At 37.5% G+C, this 16,701-nt stretch overlaps 1 protein-coding gene across 1 annotated transcript; it reads left to right on the top strand.

The window, feature by feature from the left end:
• The first annotated feature begins 5,180 nt into the window (after positions 1-5,180).
• LOC137713349 (subtilisin-like protease SBT3.4) lies at positions 5,181-13,825 on the top strand. The gene is made up of 9 exons (XM_088683926.1): positions 5,181-5,473; positions 5,585-5,676; positions 5,810-5,913; positions 9,152-9,880; positions 10,601-10,813; positions 11,882-12,245; positions 12,329-12,443; positions 12,688-12,877; positions 12,956-13,825. Exons 1-9 carry the CDS (start codon positions 5,384-5,386, stop codon positions 13,528-13,530), a joined length of 2,472 nt encoding a protein of 823 aa, XP_088540052.1. The 5' UTR covers positions 5,181-5,383; the 3' UTR covers positions 13,531-13,825.
• Positions 13,826-16,701: the final 2,876 nt, after the last annotated feature.

Here is a 16,701-nt window from a genome sequence, read left to right as displayed (position 1 = left end):
GATTTTACGAAGCAAGACCTATTGGCACTTGAAGATCAACTCGATATTTATATTCATTATATGCGTTCAAGAAGTGACTTTTCTTAGTTGCAGAGCATTAGTGATCTTGCTAAGAAAATGGTGGAAAAAAGATTGCATCAAGTATTTCAATATGTGTATTTACTTATTGAATTGGCTTTGGTTTTACTTGTTGCAACTGCATCAGTGAAGAGAGCATTTTCCGCCATGAATATCATTAAGAATCCACTCGGCAATAGAATGGGGGATCAATGGTTAAATGATAGCTTAGTTGTTTACATTGTGAAATATGTTTTTTCTTGTATTGACAATGAAACTATCATGACACGTTTTCAAAGTATGAGATCCTGTCGTGGACAAATTTACTATTTCTAGCTTGTTTAGCACCAATATTATGAATGAAAATTGTAGTTTGCCATTTATTTGTTCAATGATTTTTTCGTCTTTTTTTTTTTTTTTTTTTTTTTTTTGAGCTTTTATATTGGGACCATCCTAAGTTAAAATCCTAGATCCGCCATTGATACTAACCACATAATTCCCTTCTTGACAGGCCTTTGATTGTCATGACTCATTTTGACCTATCCCCGTGCTTCCTATATTTTTCCCATCAACTTTTGTTTAAGTTTACGTAGGAAGGAATTTAGCAGTTCATTAGATCCAGTTAGACTCATTTTTGTTCTGTTTTGTGTTGTTTTTCTTTTTTTATGTTCAAGCTAAACACATGGACATTACATATGCGGTGATGTAGAGCACGTGTAATTGTTGGATTTCACACGTGGATAATTTGTTTTGATACCATAAAGGAAGTTGAGGTTTCACGATAAAGTGTTGCTAATGAATCATGCATTGATGGGAAGCGGGACCTTTGCATGAGCTTATTAGTAAGCTAAGATATTCCTCATATTACCAATTGATTTAAGGTGAAACCTCAACTTTCTTCATGATATCATAATAGGTTGTCTCATGTGTGAAGCCCAGCAGTCACATTGCTCCACGTCTTTTCCATATGTTAGACTTGAAAATTTTCGCTACACGTGAGAGGACGTATTGAGAATGAATCACACATTAATGGGAGATGGAATCTTACATTAGCTTATAAATAATTTAAGTTTTAAGGAATCTTACATTAGCTTATAAATAAGTTAAGTTACTCCTCGTATTAACAATTAATTTTATAATAAAATCTCAACTTCTTCACTATCATGCACGTACAAATGTTGCGGAAGAAAATATATTAATAGGCTTCTAAAATGTTGGGTACTATAGTTGAACTTGTCAGTAGCTTTGGGTAAATGCTACTCTTAGTTTTATTATGTCATCAGTTTGATCACTTCTAAAATAAGCTATTTGAAAACTGAAACTGGTGAGCAAACTTGATGGTGGCTGCCAATCAAATTATTTTATTATGTAGTTCTGTTCATGGATTATATATCACATAGTCAAATTATTTTATTAGGCAACTTTGTTCATAGATTATATATCACACAATCAAATTATTTTATTTGGAAGCTCTGTCTATAGATTATATATCACACAATCAAATTATTTTATTAGGTAGCTCTGTACATAAATTATACTAGAAGATGACCACATACTCTGTGTGAACAATTTCATTTTATTTTTTGTTTTTTATTAAGGAATGTGATTAGTTTTTAAAATTTAAGAAAAAAAGAGGATGAGACAATGATGATGAGACAGTTTATCTTAATAGGGCATATTTTTTTGTCATAGGAAAAATAGGTATATGATTATTTTCTCAAAAAAATGAGGGTAAAATAGGAAAAATATAGATATGATTGTCATTTTGTCAAAAGGTACAAAATTAAAGCCTCTTCAACCGCCCACCTCCTCCCACATTCTCATTATGCGGAACCGTTTCAGTTCATTCAAACTATCCAAAAAACATCATCATTTCACTTACCTGTATGAAAAAACAATGGTGGGACAATTTCTTTTAATAACTGCATATTTTTTTTATCTTATGTAAATATTGTGTATCAAAAGTGAGGGTAAAATAGGGAAAATATGGATATGATTGTCATTTTCTCAAAAGATACAAAATTACTATTTTACCTCCTTATGTAAATATTGTGTATCAAAAGTGAGGGTAAAATAGGGAAAATAGGGATATGATTGTCATTTTCTCAAAAGATACAAAATTACTATTTTACCTCCTTATGTAAATATTGTGTATCAAAAGTGAGGGTAAAATAGGAAAAATAGAGATATGATTGTCATTTTGTCAAAAGGTAAAAATAGGTAAAATTACTATTTTGCCCTCTTTATGTTAATATTGTGTATTCAAAAGTGAGCGTAAAATTGAAAAAAGTGGAGGAAAAAGTTGACAAGAGCTCTTCTCTTAATAGAACAGAATATCACACTTTCATTTCATATGCTCATTGAGATAAGCAGCTGGTAAGTACTAACATAAAGCTCATAACTTAAATAATTAAGAGCGTTTATCATTTGCATCCAATGTCCTAGCTCTAACTCTGATTGATTACTTAAACAAATAAAAGAGTGCATCTCTGAGATGCTCAAGTTACAAAGTAATTCCTATGAGATGCCCCATTTGCTTATTTATCATCCAACATACGAGATATCACAAATAATAAAAGTTGCAGTAATTGCTAACGTGCAGCTTCTTAATGATCATCATCATCCTAATATGTATTCAACCCTAATAGATATGTAGATTTACCCAAACCCGGCCCCATTCATTGTGGGCTTTTACAAAACCTGCTCATACCATAATTGCCCCAAGCCCATATTCAACGTAACATGTGTTCTGGTAAGATCTCTTTTAAGGATTTGCCCTGCTAAACTTACGTGTCAATTGTCAAGTAGCTACTCTAATAGCTCTCTTTTATTGACAGGCCCTTCATCAAAAGATGCATATTTTTATTTTTATTTTTCGAAAAAGATGAAAATTTTATAGTCTGTATGCTCGGCCAACAAATATTTGTAAATGTTCATTCCAATGCATTTTGACTGGACATTTCGCATCTCTTGATGGACAGACCTATTGCTTTATAGAGAGGTTTATGATTCTTTCCATTCCTCTTTCCATTCTCTTTTCTCATATTTTTTATTTTGTTTTTTTTTTATAAAAAATTAATATAAAATGTTAACGAGGTTTAAATGTGACCGTTCAAATAGAAAGGAAGAGAAAAAGAGAAAAAAGAAGAAGAGGAAAGATCATCATACTCCTTACAGAGAATGTTTTCCAATGCATTTTGCATGGACATTTCCCATCTTCTATTGGATAGAAGTAAATCCCTATTATTTTATAAATTCACATATATTAAAGAGTATGTTAGTTTTTTTTTTTTATTTTGAACAAATGATATTATCTACATTAACAGGATGAAATAGCAGGTTAAGCCTCACAATATGCTAGCAATAATGTGATTCAACTTTGCAATTGGTGAGAATTGAACATAAGACCTCTCACTTACAAGTGAAAATGAATAAGAGTATGTCAATTTTATGTGTTACAAATAACATTATTATTATTATTTTTAGTTGATTGATAAAATCCTCCCTCAGAAGTAGGGTCAAGGTTCCCTTTAAAAAGATGTTCATTCTTCACTTGGTATTTCACATTTTTTTTTATCAATGATATATTTACCGTAAAAGGATGAGAAAATAAGTTAATTATAAACCTGTTATTCTTGAGATTCAAATTTAAAATCTCTCACTTTTAAGTAATGAATAATACCTCTCGACTATAGTAATAAATTACCAGCATTTCACAACTTTGAATAGATGCGAAATATGATATATATTGTAGTAAAAAACACCCGGATAAAATAACCGAAAAAAGTAATGGATAGGACCACATAATTATGTCATAATTTGGTAATGTATTATTTCTGTCAAGACTTCTGCACGTTAGAGTGGCAGCGTGACTAGAATATCCATTGTATGGGTTAGAGATTAATTACATTACCACCTGAGATATATATCATATTCCATACTAAAAAGACTCCAAAGTCGTCTTTGATATAGGAATGCATTTTACTCTCCTAATAAAACTTGGTGGTATTTAATTAATCCATTTGTGTAAACAATATATGCCACCTGATTTGGAGAACTATGTCAAGCCTTTTAGAATTATGTGAAATGTCGACCATTTGTGAATTGTGATGCTCGTTACTCACCTGTGATTTTATTTTATAAATATCGCAGAAGACTTGGTCTTTATATTTGAATTGGTACAATCTGATCAACAAGCATACCCTTTTTTTTTTTTTTTTTTTTTTAATATGATTGATATTTTACTACAAATTAATCAATACAATGGTCTTCGAATACATAAAAAAGCACATCGAGTCTAATTAATATAATTAATTTCATGTCTGCAACAATTACGCTGTTTAGATGAACTGATTTGTCGAATATTTTCGAAACTTCGTGACAGCAGGAAGGGAGTTTAACTTCCAATGTCGAAAAAAGTTTTCACCGCCAACCTTTTTGTCCCTTTTGTCTTCATTTAAGGTTTAAGATTTAGAGAGAGGTTATTTTCCAAGCTACGATTTTTGTTTCTAGAACGTAAATAGTCAACATGGGAAGGTTATGGATCAAAGATTTAGATTAGTATTAGCAGGGAAGTTTCCATTCAATCTGTCTCCGTCACCTTCTGTATTATCATCCCTTATTTCCTTCACACACACACACACTCTCTCTCTCTCTCTCTCTCGGGGTCAAGATATTACTAAGCAAAAAGGATTAGTATTTTGTAGCTTTCAAAAGAAATAGAAAATAAAATATATAAATAGGAGCCTACTGCTAAGAGCAGTCATTCTTGTACCTGATGTTTCAAGTAGTATATCCCCGGTCTGGCTAATATTGCTTGTATAAAAATAAGGGAGTTTTAACGAAACATTTTCGGTATCGTTTACTTTTAATGAAAAACTACATTTTTACCTTTTTTTGGCGACTATTTACTACACCTTTATTTGTCATTTTTCATTAAAACTAAAGTTTTTTTTTTGAACTTTTTGTTAGTTTTCCTGAAAAATAAAAGTCTGAAGTGATCGAAGACTTTAAAATTTAACTTTTCCCATTATTTATTCTCTAATTTCCCCTAACTTTTATTGACTTGACCTACCCTCCAAGCTAGCATGCACCAGCCTAATGCTGTTATAAAAATAACGGCTAACAACCACGTTATGCAGAGTTCATCAAATGTTCATATACATGCACTTGGTATAGTTCATTGCAAGTGATTTGTGACTCTAGTTCTTTTTATCTATATATTCGAAAGAGAGTGCTCAGATTCTTCATCTTTATTCGGTCTTAATTGATCAACCTCTTCCACACCCTCCTCCCCTTCTCTCTTTCTTTATGTGGTAGAGACAATATGAGCAGCTCAAGTTCAATACTCGCTCTACTCAGCCTTATCTATTTTACTGGTCAGGGATTGATAACAAAGGTGGCAGTAAAGAGCCATGTATATTTTCAACATCTCAAACACATTTCTTGTTCTTTACGATTTGCCTTTTCTTTGATTTTTCTTCGAAAAACTTGAACTGGGTGCTCTAATACATCTCTCAACCAACAGGTACACATTGTTTACATGGGAGATAGGCAGCATGACAACACCAAGTTAATCACAGATTCACATCATGACTTGCTTGCCACTGTCGTGGGAAGGTAGTATAAATGGATATAGAAAAATAAAGCCTTAAAGACCAGTTATGTGAATTTTAGTCTAGGATCGATGTTTAAATAATCAAAAGTTTGAGTAAAATGCTTGTTAAGTAACTATGTGGTTCTTATGCTTCAGCAGGGAATTAGCCTCGGAATTGATGGTATACAGTTACAAACATGGTTTCTCTGGGTTTGCAGCCAAGCTCACAGAGTCTCAAACCCAACAACTTTCAGGTATCTTTTAAAAACAATGCTATAGATTATTCAATAAAGTCATGTATAGTGTTCAATGATTGACAATGATAACACAAACTGCCATGGAATCATGAAATGTTCTTCAATGTAAATGAATAAGAGCAGTGTACTTATAATTGTGGCTTCTTATGCTTATAACATTTGTGAATTCAAGAGTTGCCTGGTGTTGTGCGAATCATACCAAATAGCTGTTGGATTTGTGGCCAAGTGGACAACAAGACAATATAACTTTGGCTATAAAAATTATAAACAAACCAAAGGTGGAAACACCTTTCCTTGTTTTGGAGAGAAAAAAAGGAAAAAGGTTTTCTTTCTCTTCTACACCCGTGGGTTTTGGTCCCTTATGTTTTGGTGGTTGCTTTTATGATTATGGCAGCAATTATGATGTTGGGGAAGAAAAGGTGAGTGGCCTTGGGTTGATGTGTTCGGCCGAAAGAAAGGAGAGTTGAGAGAGCAGAATAAAGGGAGCTCATTTTATGTTTTGAGAGGTATACAGAGAGCAAGGGGGAGCGGCAGATGAGAGAAACCAGGGAGAGCATTCGGCTCTCCCATTTGAAACAGTGCTGCTCCTTCCCATTTGTTTGTAATCCTCTTTTGTTAGTGATCACTCAATCAAAGATATTTGTGCTACATTTTGTGGCTTTTGGGAGAGAAGGAATTTGGTATATGTTTCCATCTTCTCCATTTGTTCTTTGTGAGAGTGAGAGCTATTGGGTGTATGTGGGCTATTGGGTTTGAGAGTTAAAACTCTATTTGTAATCTCCTTTTGACATTAGTGGAATTTCCTCTCCGTCTCGGAACTGGATGTAGGCTTACGCCGAACCAGTATAAATCCTTGTGTTTTTTTTGGATTATTTGTCTTGTCATATTTTACCGTATTAGCTTTGGTTTCATATTTGAAGCTTCCGCACAACAAGTGGTATCAGAGCTCTGGTTTTCGACTTGGGGCTTTGTACAAGTATGTCTATGAAACCATCGAATATGTCGGTGAAATATGTTTTTTGAAAAAATTCGACAGGAGGAATGACTTTGGCATTTGGTCAATTGGAGATGCTGGCTGCAAAATGCGTGGCGTTGAAGAAAGATAGTAAGGGACTATGTTGCAGTCACTGAGCTCGCAGATTGGATAATGGTTTCAGAAACAGCGTGTTTGCTGCAATGTTGCCGTCGATGTTGTTGAAGTGTTGGTGTTCGACAGCTGCAGGTGTAGTGTACTGCTTTTGGTGGGTTCTCCGTTGGTCATCGCTGCACCAGAGGAGTTTGTGGGCTGTTGTCGACGAGTTGAGTGGGAAGGAGAAAAGGTAGAAGCAGTTGAAAATTGAAAAGAAAATGTTGTTTTTTTTTTCTTTCGGCATTTGTTTAGGCAGAAGGACATCATGATGACAAATGATGTTGTTGGCTGGAAGAAAAGGGAAAAAGGCTAAGGCTAAGTTTTCTTTTCTTTGGCATTTTTCAACGGCATAATTTTTTGGTTGTTTTTCCACTCCGATTGGGTGACTTTGGAGCAAGTTGCTGGAAACATTGGAGGAGTTTGTGAGGGCCAATTTGCTGAGTTCTGCAAAAGTTTGGATAGTGAGACACCACACTATTTTGGATACACCACATGCACTGCAGAATATTTGTGTGGAACCCTCTTGTAGAAGGCAAGTTATATGCTTTCTAACTTTGGTATATGGACATTTGGTTGGATTTGTTTGCCACTGCTATTTGGTATGTTGGTCTCCATCATCTGCAATTAGTTTTCTTGAAGACTCCAGTTGAGGTATGGTTTTGGATCTCCTACTGATTATTTGAATTTGAAATTTTGGTTGTCCTATTGGTGCTCATGTGATGATGGTAAACTTGAGTGAAGGGCATATTTTCGTATGTAGTATGTGAGACTTTGTTGCCAAATTTGTAATCAGTTTTGACTTGGAGAATGTGCCATGCTATGTGAATGAGTCTATTGGTGCAGTTTAAGACCATGGTGTTTGTGAGCAGGTGGAGTTCATTGTGTGTCCAACTTTGGTATGGTGTACTTGATCTTTCGTTGGTGATTTTGAAGAATTTCAGTTCTTCGTTTGAATCACCTTTTGTTTTGATCAAGGCACTTATGGTTTGCAAATTTGGAGAAGACGGTAGAGAAATGGTCTACTTTTGTTGGCTTTGGTACAGTTTGAGTCGAGGTGGAAATTGTTATGAGCACTGGTAAGTTTGGGGAATTTGATTTAGTTCCCGTTGTCTTTAGTGTGTACTTTGGGTGCTTATGGTGATTGTTGATTCGATTCTCTGTGATGCTTTCGGAACTTGGTCAAGGTGGAGATTGTTGGATTTGTGACCAAGTGGACAACAAGACAATATAACTTTGGCTATAAAAATTATAAACAAACCAAAGGTGGAAACACCTTTCCTTGTTTTGGAGAGAAAAAAAGGAAAAAGGATTTCTTTCTCTTCTACACCCGTGGGTTTTGGTCCTTTATGTGTTCGGCCGAAAGAAAGGAGAGTTGAGAGAGCAGAATAAAGGGAGCTCATTTTATGTTTTGAGTGGTATACAGAGAGCAAGGGGGAGCGGCAGATGAGAGAAACCAGGGAGAGCATTCGGCTCTCCCATTTGAAACAGTGCTGCTCCTTCCCATTTGTTTGTAATCCCCTTTTGTTAGTGATCACTCAATCAAAGATATTTGTGCTACATTTTGTGGCTTTTGGGAGAGAAGGAATTTGGTATATGTTTCCATCTTCTCCATTTGTTCTTTGTGAGAGTGAGAGCTATTGGGTGTATGTGGGCTATTGAGTTCGAGAGTTAAAACTCTATTTGTAATCTCCTTTTGACATTAGTGGAATTTCCTCTCCGTCTCGGAACTGGATGTAGGCTTACGCCGAACCAGTATAAATCCTTGTGTTTTTTTTGGATTATTTGTCTTGTCATATTTTACCGTATTAGCTTTGGTTTCATATTTGAAGCTTCCGCACAACAATAGCCTTCATAAGCTGGAAACAACTAGGAGTTGGGATTTTCTTGGCCTCTCACCTCACTCCCCTTCCAATATTTTTCCCAAGAGCAACTGGGGGATGGAGTTATCATAGGTGTTCTTGACACGGGTTGCTCTCTCTCTCTTTCTCTCTCTCTCTTTCTCTCTCCCTCAATCCCCCATCCCCTCCCTCCCTCACACACACACACACACACACGTACAGTGTACACACACGTAGTGGTCCCTTAACATAACCACTGAATGAATCGAGGCAGGTATATGGCCGGAGTTTGAATCATTCAATGAAAAAGGCCTCGGGCCTGTTCCATCTCATTGGAATGGTGTTTGTGAATCCGGGGACAATTTCAATGCTACGATACATTGCAATAGAAAAATCATCGGAGCCCGTTGGTTTATCAATGGACTTCTTGCCGAGTATGCAAAGCCATTGGACAAAGAATTCCATTCTCCTAGAGATGCACATGGACATGGTACTCATACCTCAAGCACTGCAGCTGGTTCTTTTGTGGCTGATATCAGCTACAAGGGCCTTGGTCTTGGTACAATTAGAAGCGGTGCTCCAAATGCTCGGTTGGCCATTTACAAGGTTTGTTGGAATGTGCTTGGAGGCAAATGCTCAACAGCTGATATGTTGAAAGCTTTTGACGAAGCAATACATGATGGGGTTGATGTGTTGTCAATGTCAATTGGGTATCCTATCCCCCTCTTCTCAGATGTTGATGAGCGTGATGGCATTGCAACCGGTTCCTTTCATGTTGTGGCTAAAGGGATTACTGTTGTGTGCTCAGCTGGAAATAATGGACCTTCAGCACAAACAGTTTCGAAGACAGCACCGTGGATCATAACTGTTGCAGCAAGCACCATGGATCGAGAATTTCCTACTTCTATAACTTTAGGAAATAATAAAACTTTCCTGGTATGTATTTTTGTGATTGGGGCAATTAGCATTTTGGAGGTTGAAGCATCTCATACACGCATTATTTGATATTCTTGTAGGGTTAAGCTATATTTATAGGGACAGAGATTGGATTTACAAATTGGTATACCCAGAGTCTAAAGGGCTTACCTGTTGGATAGTGGCCAAATTAGGCTAGGAAACAAAACAATATTGATGAGGGAACATCATGATGAGGATTATGTTTCCTTGTTTTGTGGCTTTTTTGTTCCTTATTTTGTGGCTTAATTTGCTCCTTGTTTTGTGGCTTTTTTAAAGCCATAATTAATTGGCTTTCGGATGGAAGAAAGGAGGAGAAGAAAAGGGGTTGTTTTTTTATTTAAATGCCTTGCCAAAGGAGAAGGAACGAAATGAAGAGAAAAGCATCCAAAGAGATGGTGAGAGCATTTGGCTCTACCATGGGTACGGGTGAGAGAAATCAAGAGAGCTAGAGTGAAAGATCTCTTGTGAAAGAACTCTTGGGATAGAGTGAGGCTCTTGGGGAAATTCTGTGAGTGGGTGTACAAGGGATATGGGATTGGGTTATGTCGATTTAACTCATGTGTAACTTGTACTGTTTTTCTCATAGTGAAGAGCAATATCTCTCCGAGGACGTAGGCAGGTTTTTGCCGAACCTCGTAAATTTCTCTGTGTCTTTATTTCTTGTATTTTAAACTATTCAACTGTGGGTTTGTATGTTGGTGAAGATAATCAGCCAAGGCACAACAATTGGTATCAGAGCTTTGTTAGAAGCTTTGGTTCATTGAAGGTTCAGATTTATTATTCACCATGATGACTACAAACATGTCGTTTTCAGTTGAGAAGTTTAATGGAAAGGGCAATTTTACTCTCTGGCAGATGAGAGTAAAGGATGTCTTTACTCAACAAGGCTTGGTTAGAGCTTTGAAGGAAAAAGATGGGAAGCCTAAAGAAATGACAGATGACCAGTGGGAGGACAATGCTATGACTGCAAAGAATTCGGGCATAAAAAGATAAATTGTCCTTTGAGAAAAAGAAAGGATGATCTTGGTCCAGGTAGCAGCAATTTTGTGGCGGAAGACTTCGAGTATGCCCTCTAGGTACTCGAAGCAACACATCTCCTGGTGATGTATAGTCTCAAGTGTTGCAGGGGTTTTGCAGCAGGTGGAGCTATGGGATTCACAGGTAATGAGATGGTCCTGAAGAATGAGAAGTGTGAGGAATGTTTGTCTGGCTCGACGGGTGTTGCTGGAAATGGGTGCACTGACAAGTTTCCAAGTTGCAGACAATGAAGAGGAGGAAAACCTGCTGGAGGAGACGAGGATGTGTCGAGATCCTGTCTGAAGCTAAATGTTTTTTTTTTGCTTGCAGCAGCTGCACATGCATTGGCAGTGACTGAATCGGAACAGGACCAACGAGGTTGATTCAGAGTGTGCATGCTGGTACGTAAGGCCAATGGACTTTGGTACAATTTGGCCAAGGTGGAGATTGTTGGATAGTGGCCAAATTAGGCTAGGAAACAAAACAATATTGATGAGGGAACATCATGATGAGGATTATGTTTCCTTGTTTTGTGGCTTTTTTGTTCCTTATTTTGTGGCTTAATTTGCTCCTTGTTTTGTGGTTTTTTCAAAGCCATAATTATTTGGCTTTCGGATGGAAGAAAGGAGGAGAAGAAAATGGGTTGTTTTTTTATTTAAATGCCTTGCCAAAGGAGAAGGAACGAAATGAAGAGAAAAGCATCCAAAGAGATGGTGAGAGCATTTGGCTCTACCACGGGTACGGGTGAGAGAAATCAAGAGAGCTAGAGTGAAAGATCTCTTGTGAAAGAACTCTTAGGGTAGAGTGAGGCTCTTAGGAAAATTCTGTGAGTGGGTGTACAAGGGATATGGGATTGGGTTATGTCGATTTAACTCATGTGTAACTTGTACTGTTTTTCTTATAGTGAAGAGCAATATCTCTCCGAGGACGTAGGCAGGTTTTTGCCGAACCTCGTAAATTTCTCTGTGTCTTTATTTCTTGTATTTTAAACTATTCAACTGTGGGTTTGTATGTTGGTGAAGATAATCAGCCAAGGCACAACATTACCACCAGAGGGTACGTAGCATTCTTAATAACTTCGTGCCAGATCTCACAGTTTGCCTAATTTACAATATATTTATCATTTGTTTTCATGAGTTGCTTGTTTTCAGTGTGTGTGAATCTCTCTCACTTAACAAAACTATAGTAGTTGGAAAGGTGGTTCTCTGCTTCACTACAATGGGTCGTCAGGCGATAACAAATGCTTCAGCAGTTGTGAAAGAAGCAGGGGGTGCTGACCTAATCATCGCAAAGAATCCAAATGATGCTTTATATCCATGTAATGAAGACTTTCCATGCATTGAAGTTGACTATGAGATTGGCACTCGAATTCTATTTTATATCCGGTCTACCAGGTACTTTAAATTTTATTGTAAAATGTGTGATTAGTACTGCTAGGTTTGTTTGTAATCCTCAAAAATTTGTTTGGAGTGCACAGATATCCTCTTGTAAAGCTGAGCCCTCCAAAAACAATTGTGGGCAAGCCATTATCTGCCAAGGTGGCTTGTTGTTCCTCTAGGGGACCAAACTCCATAACACCAGCAATTCTCAAGGTATCTAATCTAATTTAATGTACATTTCATGTTCACATCAGTTCGTGAAAATTTGTGACTCTCCACGTTACAATGAACAGAAGCTTTCTTCTAGAGATCATCTCATGCATGTTTCTCCTGGAAAAGCTATCAACAGTTTTTTGGTAGAGACAAGTCTGTGAGATTCACCGTAAACTGTTGAGACTCTTCTTATAACACTTTTTTTTGTTGTTGTGTCTTTGTCGGTTGTGTCTTTGTCGGACAGCCAGATATAGCCGCGCCTGGTGTGAACATACTAGCAGCAACTTCACCTTATTCATTCACGGAGGGTGGATATGCCATGATGTCTGGAACATCAATGTCAACTCTTCATGTCACAGGCATTGTGGCTCTTATCAAGAGAATGCATCCTAATTGGTCTCCAGCAACCATCAAATCAGCACTAGTAATAACTGGTAATCACATTATATGATATGTTCCTAGTTTCAATAAGATACATGTGAAACTTAACAGTGTTATGAATTTAAATGAAGCATGGAGGAACGGCCCATCTGGTTTACCGATATTTGCAGAAGGATCTCCTCAAAAGTTGGCAAATTCATTTGACTTCGGAGGTGGTCTGGTGAATCCCAATGGCGCAGCAGATCCTGGACTAGTATACGACATGGGTGCAGCAGACTACATGGAATATCTTTGTGCAAGGGGGTACAACAACTTTGCCATCTCTCGACTTACAGGGAAAAACGCAACATGTCCCGTCAAGAAGCCCTCTATCCTTGACGTTAACCCACCTTCCGTGACCATACCTAGTCTGAGAAATCCAATCACAGTAAAAAGAACTGCAACAAATGTTGGAGCCCCTGAGTCCATTTACAAAGCTACAATTGAACCTCCATTCGGTACAATTGTCTATGTGAACCCTACTGCTCTGGTCTTCAATTCCACAGTTGAAAAACTCACTTTCACAATCACAATCTCTGCAATCCACAAGATGAACACTGGTTACTATTTTGGAAGCCTTACTTGGGTTGACGGAGTGCATGCCGTGAGGATTCCTTTGTCTGTGAGAACTGAGTTCTTACAATCTCATGATGATGATGAAGACTAAATTGAACACTGAAATAAGTTAGTGCATTTCAGTTATGAAAAACATTCAATCACAATAACATTATCCCTCCTGTACTAAAAATAAGATACCGATGATCCCACGCCTAAAAACACAAGAAACAAAATGTGGGAAAGTAGTGGATTGTATGTGTTTCTTGTATCACCAGAGGGACAAAGGAGAAAGAACTGGTTGACGAATCTCAATGTTCATTATTTTTGCTAGGAAATTATGGAGGAAAGCAATTTATAATTTAATCGTTTAGTTTTCCGTTTGAGTTTCATTTTTTGTATTAGCAGGTGACAAGTTTTGAGTGGATCGTAGTTTCACACAACATGGTCACCTATTGAAGGTCAAAGCAGGTGGTACTTGTATCATAACCTTTCATATATTGAGATCATATGATGAGATCATAACCTTTCATTTCGTTCTATCCTCTCCCGAGATCCTTATGTTGAGATCATATGATAACTTGTATTTAAAGAAACTAAGAGAGAAAATATCTTTCTAAAATATTACACTTTCATTACTTACTGAAATAATTACATAAAGTGGTATTTATAGGCATAACAACAATAACAACTCTAACTAACTTGTACACATAGCACATTACAATTAGGTAATTAAAAACAGAGTTTATGTCATGATTTGGCATCCTCATCTTTATACCCCTCAAGCTGAGCTTGGAAGAAGTTGGAGTTCCAAGAGATAGCTTGGATTGAAGAAGAAGGAACCGGTTCTTGGTCAAAGACTTAGTGTGAATATCGGCAATTTGGTCCTTAGAACACACATACTGAACTTGGAGCAGATTAGCAAGAACCAACTCTCTAATGTAATGATAATCTATCTCAACATGCTTTGTGCGAGCATGAAAGACAGGATTGGAGGCAAGAGAGATAGCATAAACGTTATCACACCAGATTGTAGGTTTGGAAGATAAGGGAAAACCAAAATCATGAAACACCTTACAGATCCATGTAATTTCAGCTGCAGCATGGGCCAAAGATCGATATTCGGCTTCAGTGGAGGATCGAGCCACTGTAGGCTGCTTCTTAGCACTCCAGCTGATTAAGTTTGTGCCAAGATATACACAAAATCCATTGGTGGAACGACGATCGAATAAACAACCAGCCCAATCGGCATCAGAAAAAGCAGAAAGATGAAGAGAACTTTTCTGAAACCATAAACCATGATCAGAGGTGCCTTTGAGGAAGCGGAGAATCCGTTTAGCAGCTTGCAGATGAAGAACAGTGGGATGATGCATGAACTGGCATACTTGATCGACAGCAAAAGAGATATCAGGCCTAGTCCAAGTCAAATACTGCAAGGCACCAACCAGGGATCTATATTCAGTAGGATTGGAGAGAGGAATGCCACTGTGATCCAGTTTAGTAGTGCCCAGAGGAGTACAACAGGGCTTGGCACTGTCCATTTTGGTTTTCTGAAGCAAATCTAGAAGATATTTGCTTTGATGAAGAAATAATCCCTGTGAGGATCGTTGAACTTCCAAACCCAAGAAAAAATGAAGAGGACCTAAGTCCTTGACAGGAAACAGAGATCCAATTTTCTGAATAACCTGCTGGCACACTGTCGGATCAGGACCACTTATCAAGATGTCATCCACATAAACCAATACAATAACGAGGACAAGAACTTTGATGACAAAGAGAGATGCATCAGAGCAGGATTGAGTGAAACCAAAGGACTTGAGAGCTTGAAAGAGTTTATCAAACCATGCCCGAGGAGCCTGTTTGAGGCTATAGAGAGACTTGTGGAGTTTACACACATGATTGGGCAGATTAGAATCAGTAAAACCAGGATGTTGTTGCATAAACACCTCTTCTTGTAAGTCACCATAAAGAAATGCATTACTGATGTCAATCTGATTGAGAAACCAATTATACTGAACTACAACAGTTAACAGAATCCTAATAGTGACTGGTTTAGCAACAGGGCTAAACGTTTCTTGATAGTCCAGATCGTGTTGTTGGTGAAAGCCTTTGGCAACTAATCTGGCCTTGTAACGTTCAACAGAACCATCAGGCCGTTTCTTAATTCGAAACACCCATTTGCAACCAACCACATTTTGAGAAGGGGAAGAAGGAACTAAGGACCAAGTTCCAGTAGTTTGAAGAGCATTAAACTCATTTTGCATAGCTAGACGCCAGTCACTGTGCTTGGAAGCTTGATGATAAGTAGTGGGAATAGAATCAAGAGTGGATGGTAGAGGGTGTTTAGTAGCAGAGTAAGCTTTAGGTCTAAAAATACCATTTTTGGATCGAGTAACCATGGGATGATGGTTAGGAACGGCTACAGAAGAGGAAGGAGCAATAGATTGACCAGGAGAATGAGAAGGGGAGGGTGAGGAAATATGGGAAACAATAGGAGGAGGAGAAGGAGGAGCAAGAGAAGGAGAAGAGGAAGAAGGAGGAAAGTGAAGATCAACGATGGGAGGAGCATGATCAAGTGATGGTAAACCCGGGGAAATAGGAGGGTGTGAAAAAGGAAAGATTGTCTCATTAAACAAGACATGCCGTGATATGTATACCCAGTTGGTGAAAGGATCCAAGCATCTGTAGCCCTTGTGTTGTAAACTATAGCCAAGGAAAACACATGCCTTACTTTTACCATCCAACTTAGAAGATACATAGGGCTTCAACCAAGGATAGCAACTGCAGCCAAAGATCTTAAGGCGAGTATAATCTGGGGCAGTATGAAACAACAATTCCCATGGAGAACAAAGAAGACCAGATATAGGCAAGCGATTGATCAAATAGAGAGCAGTAGAGATAGCCTCAACCCAATATTTGTGAGGAACATGAGATGCAACTAAGAGAGTACGAGCTGTCTCTACAAGATGCCGGTGTTTCCGTTCGACACAACCATTTTGCTCAGGAGTATGTGGGCAACTAAGTTGATGAGAAATGCCATGTAATTGAAGAAATGCTTGCAAAGAAGAATTGACAAATTCACCCCCTGAATCTGAACAAATATCCTTGATTTTATTGCCAATAGAATTTTCTACATATGTTTTGAAGGCGACAAATGTAGAGTACACCTCAGATTTTGCTTTCAATGGAAAAAACCAGCTATACTTAGTTTAAAGGAAGTAGCAGGGGTACGGAATGTAGAGGAGCCAACATGAGAAATGGACAAACCTTTACCATCACCAAT

This window comes from Pyrus communis, chromosome 14, assembly GCF_041283825.1.
Source record: "Pyrus communis isolate YQ-2024b chromosome 14, ASM4128382v1, whole genome shotgun sequence".
In the NCBI taxonomy this organism is placed as follows: domain Eukaryota; kingdom Viridiplantae; phylum Streptophyta; class Magnoliopsida; order Rosales; family Rosaceae; genus Pyrus; species Pyrus communis.
This window is presented reverse-complemented; position numbering and strand designations above follow the sequence as displayed.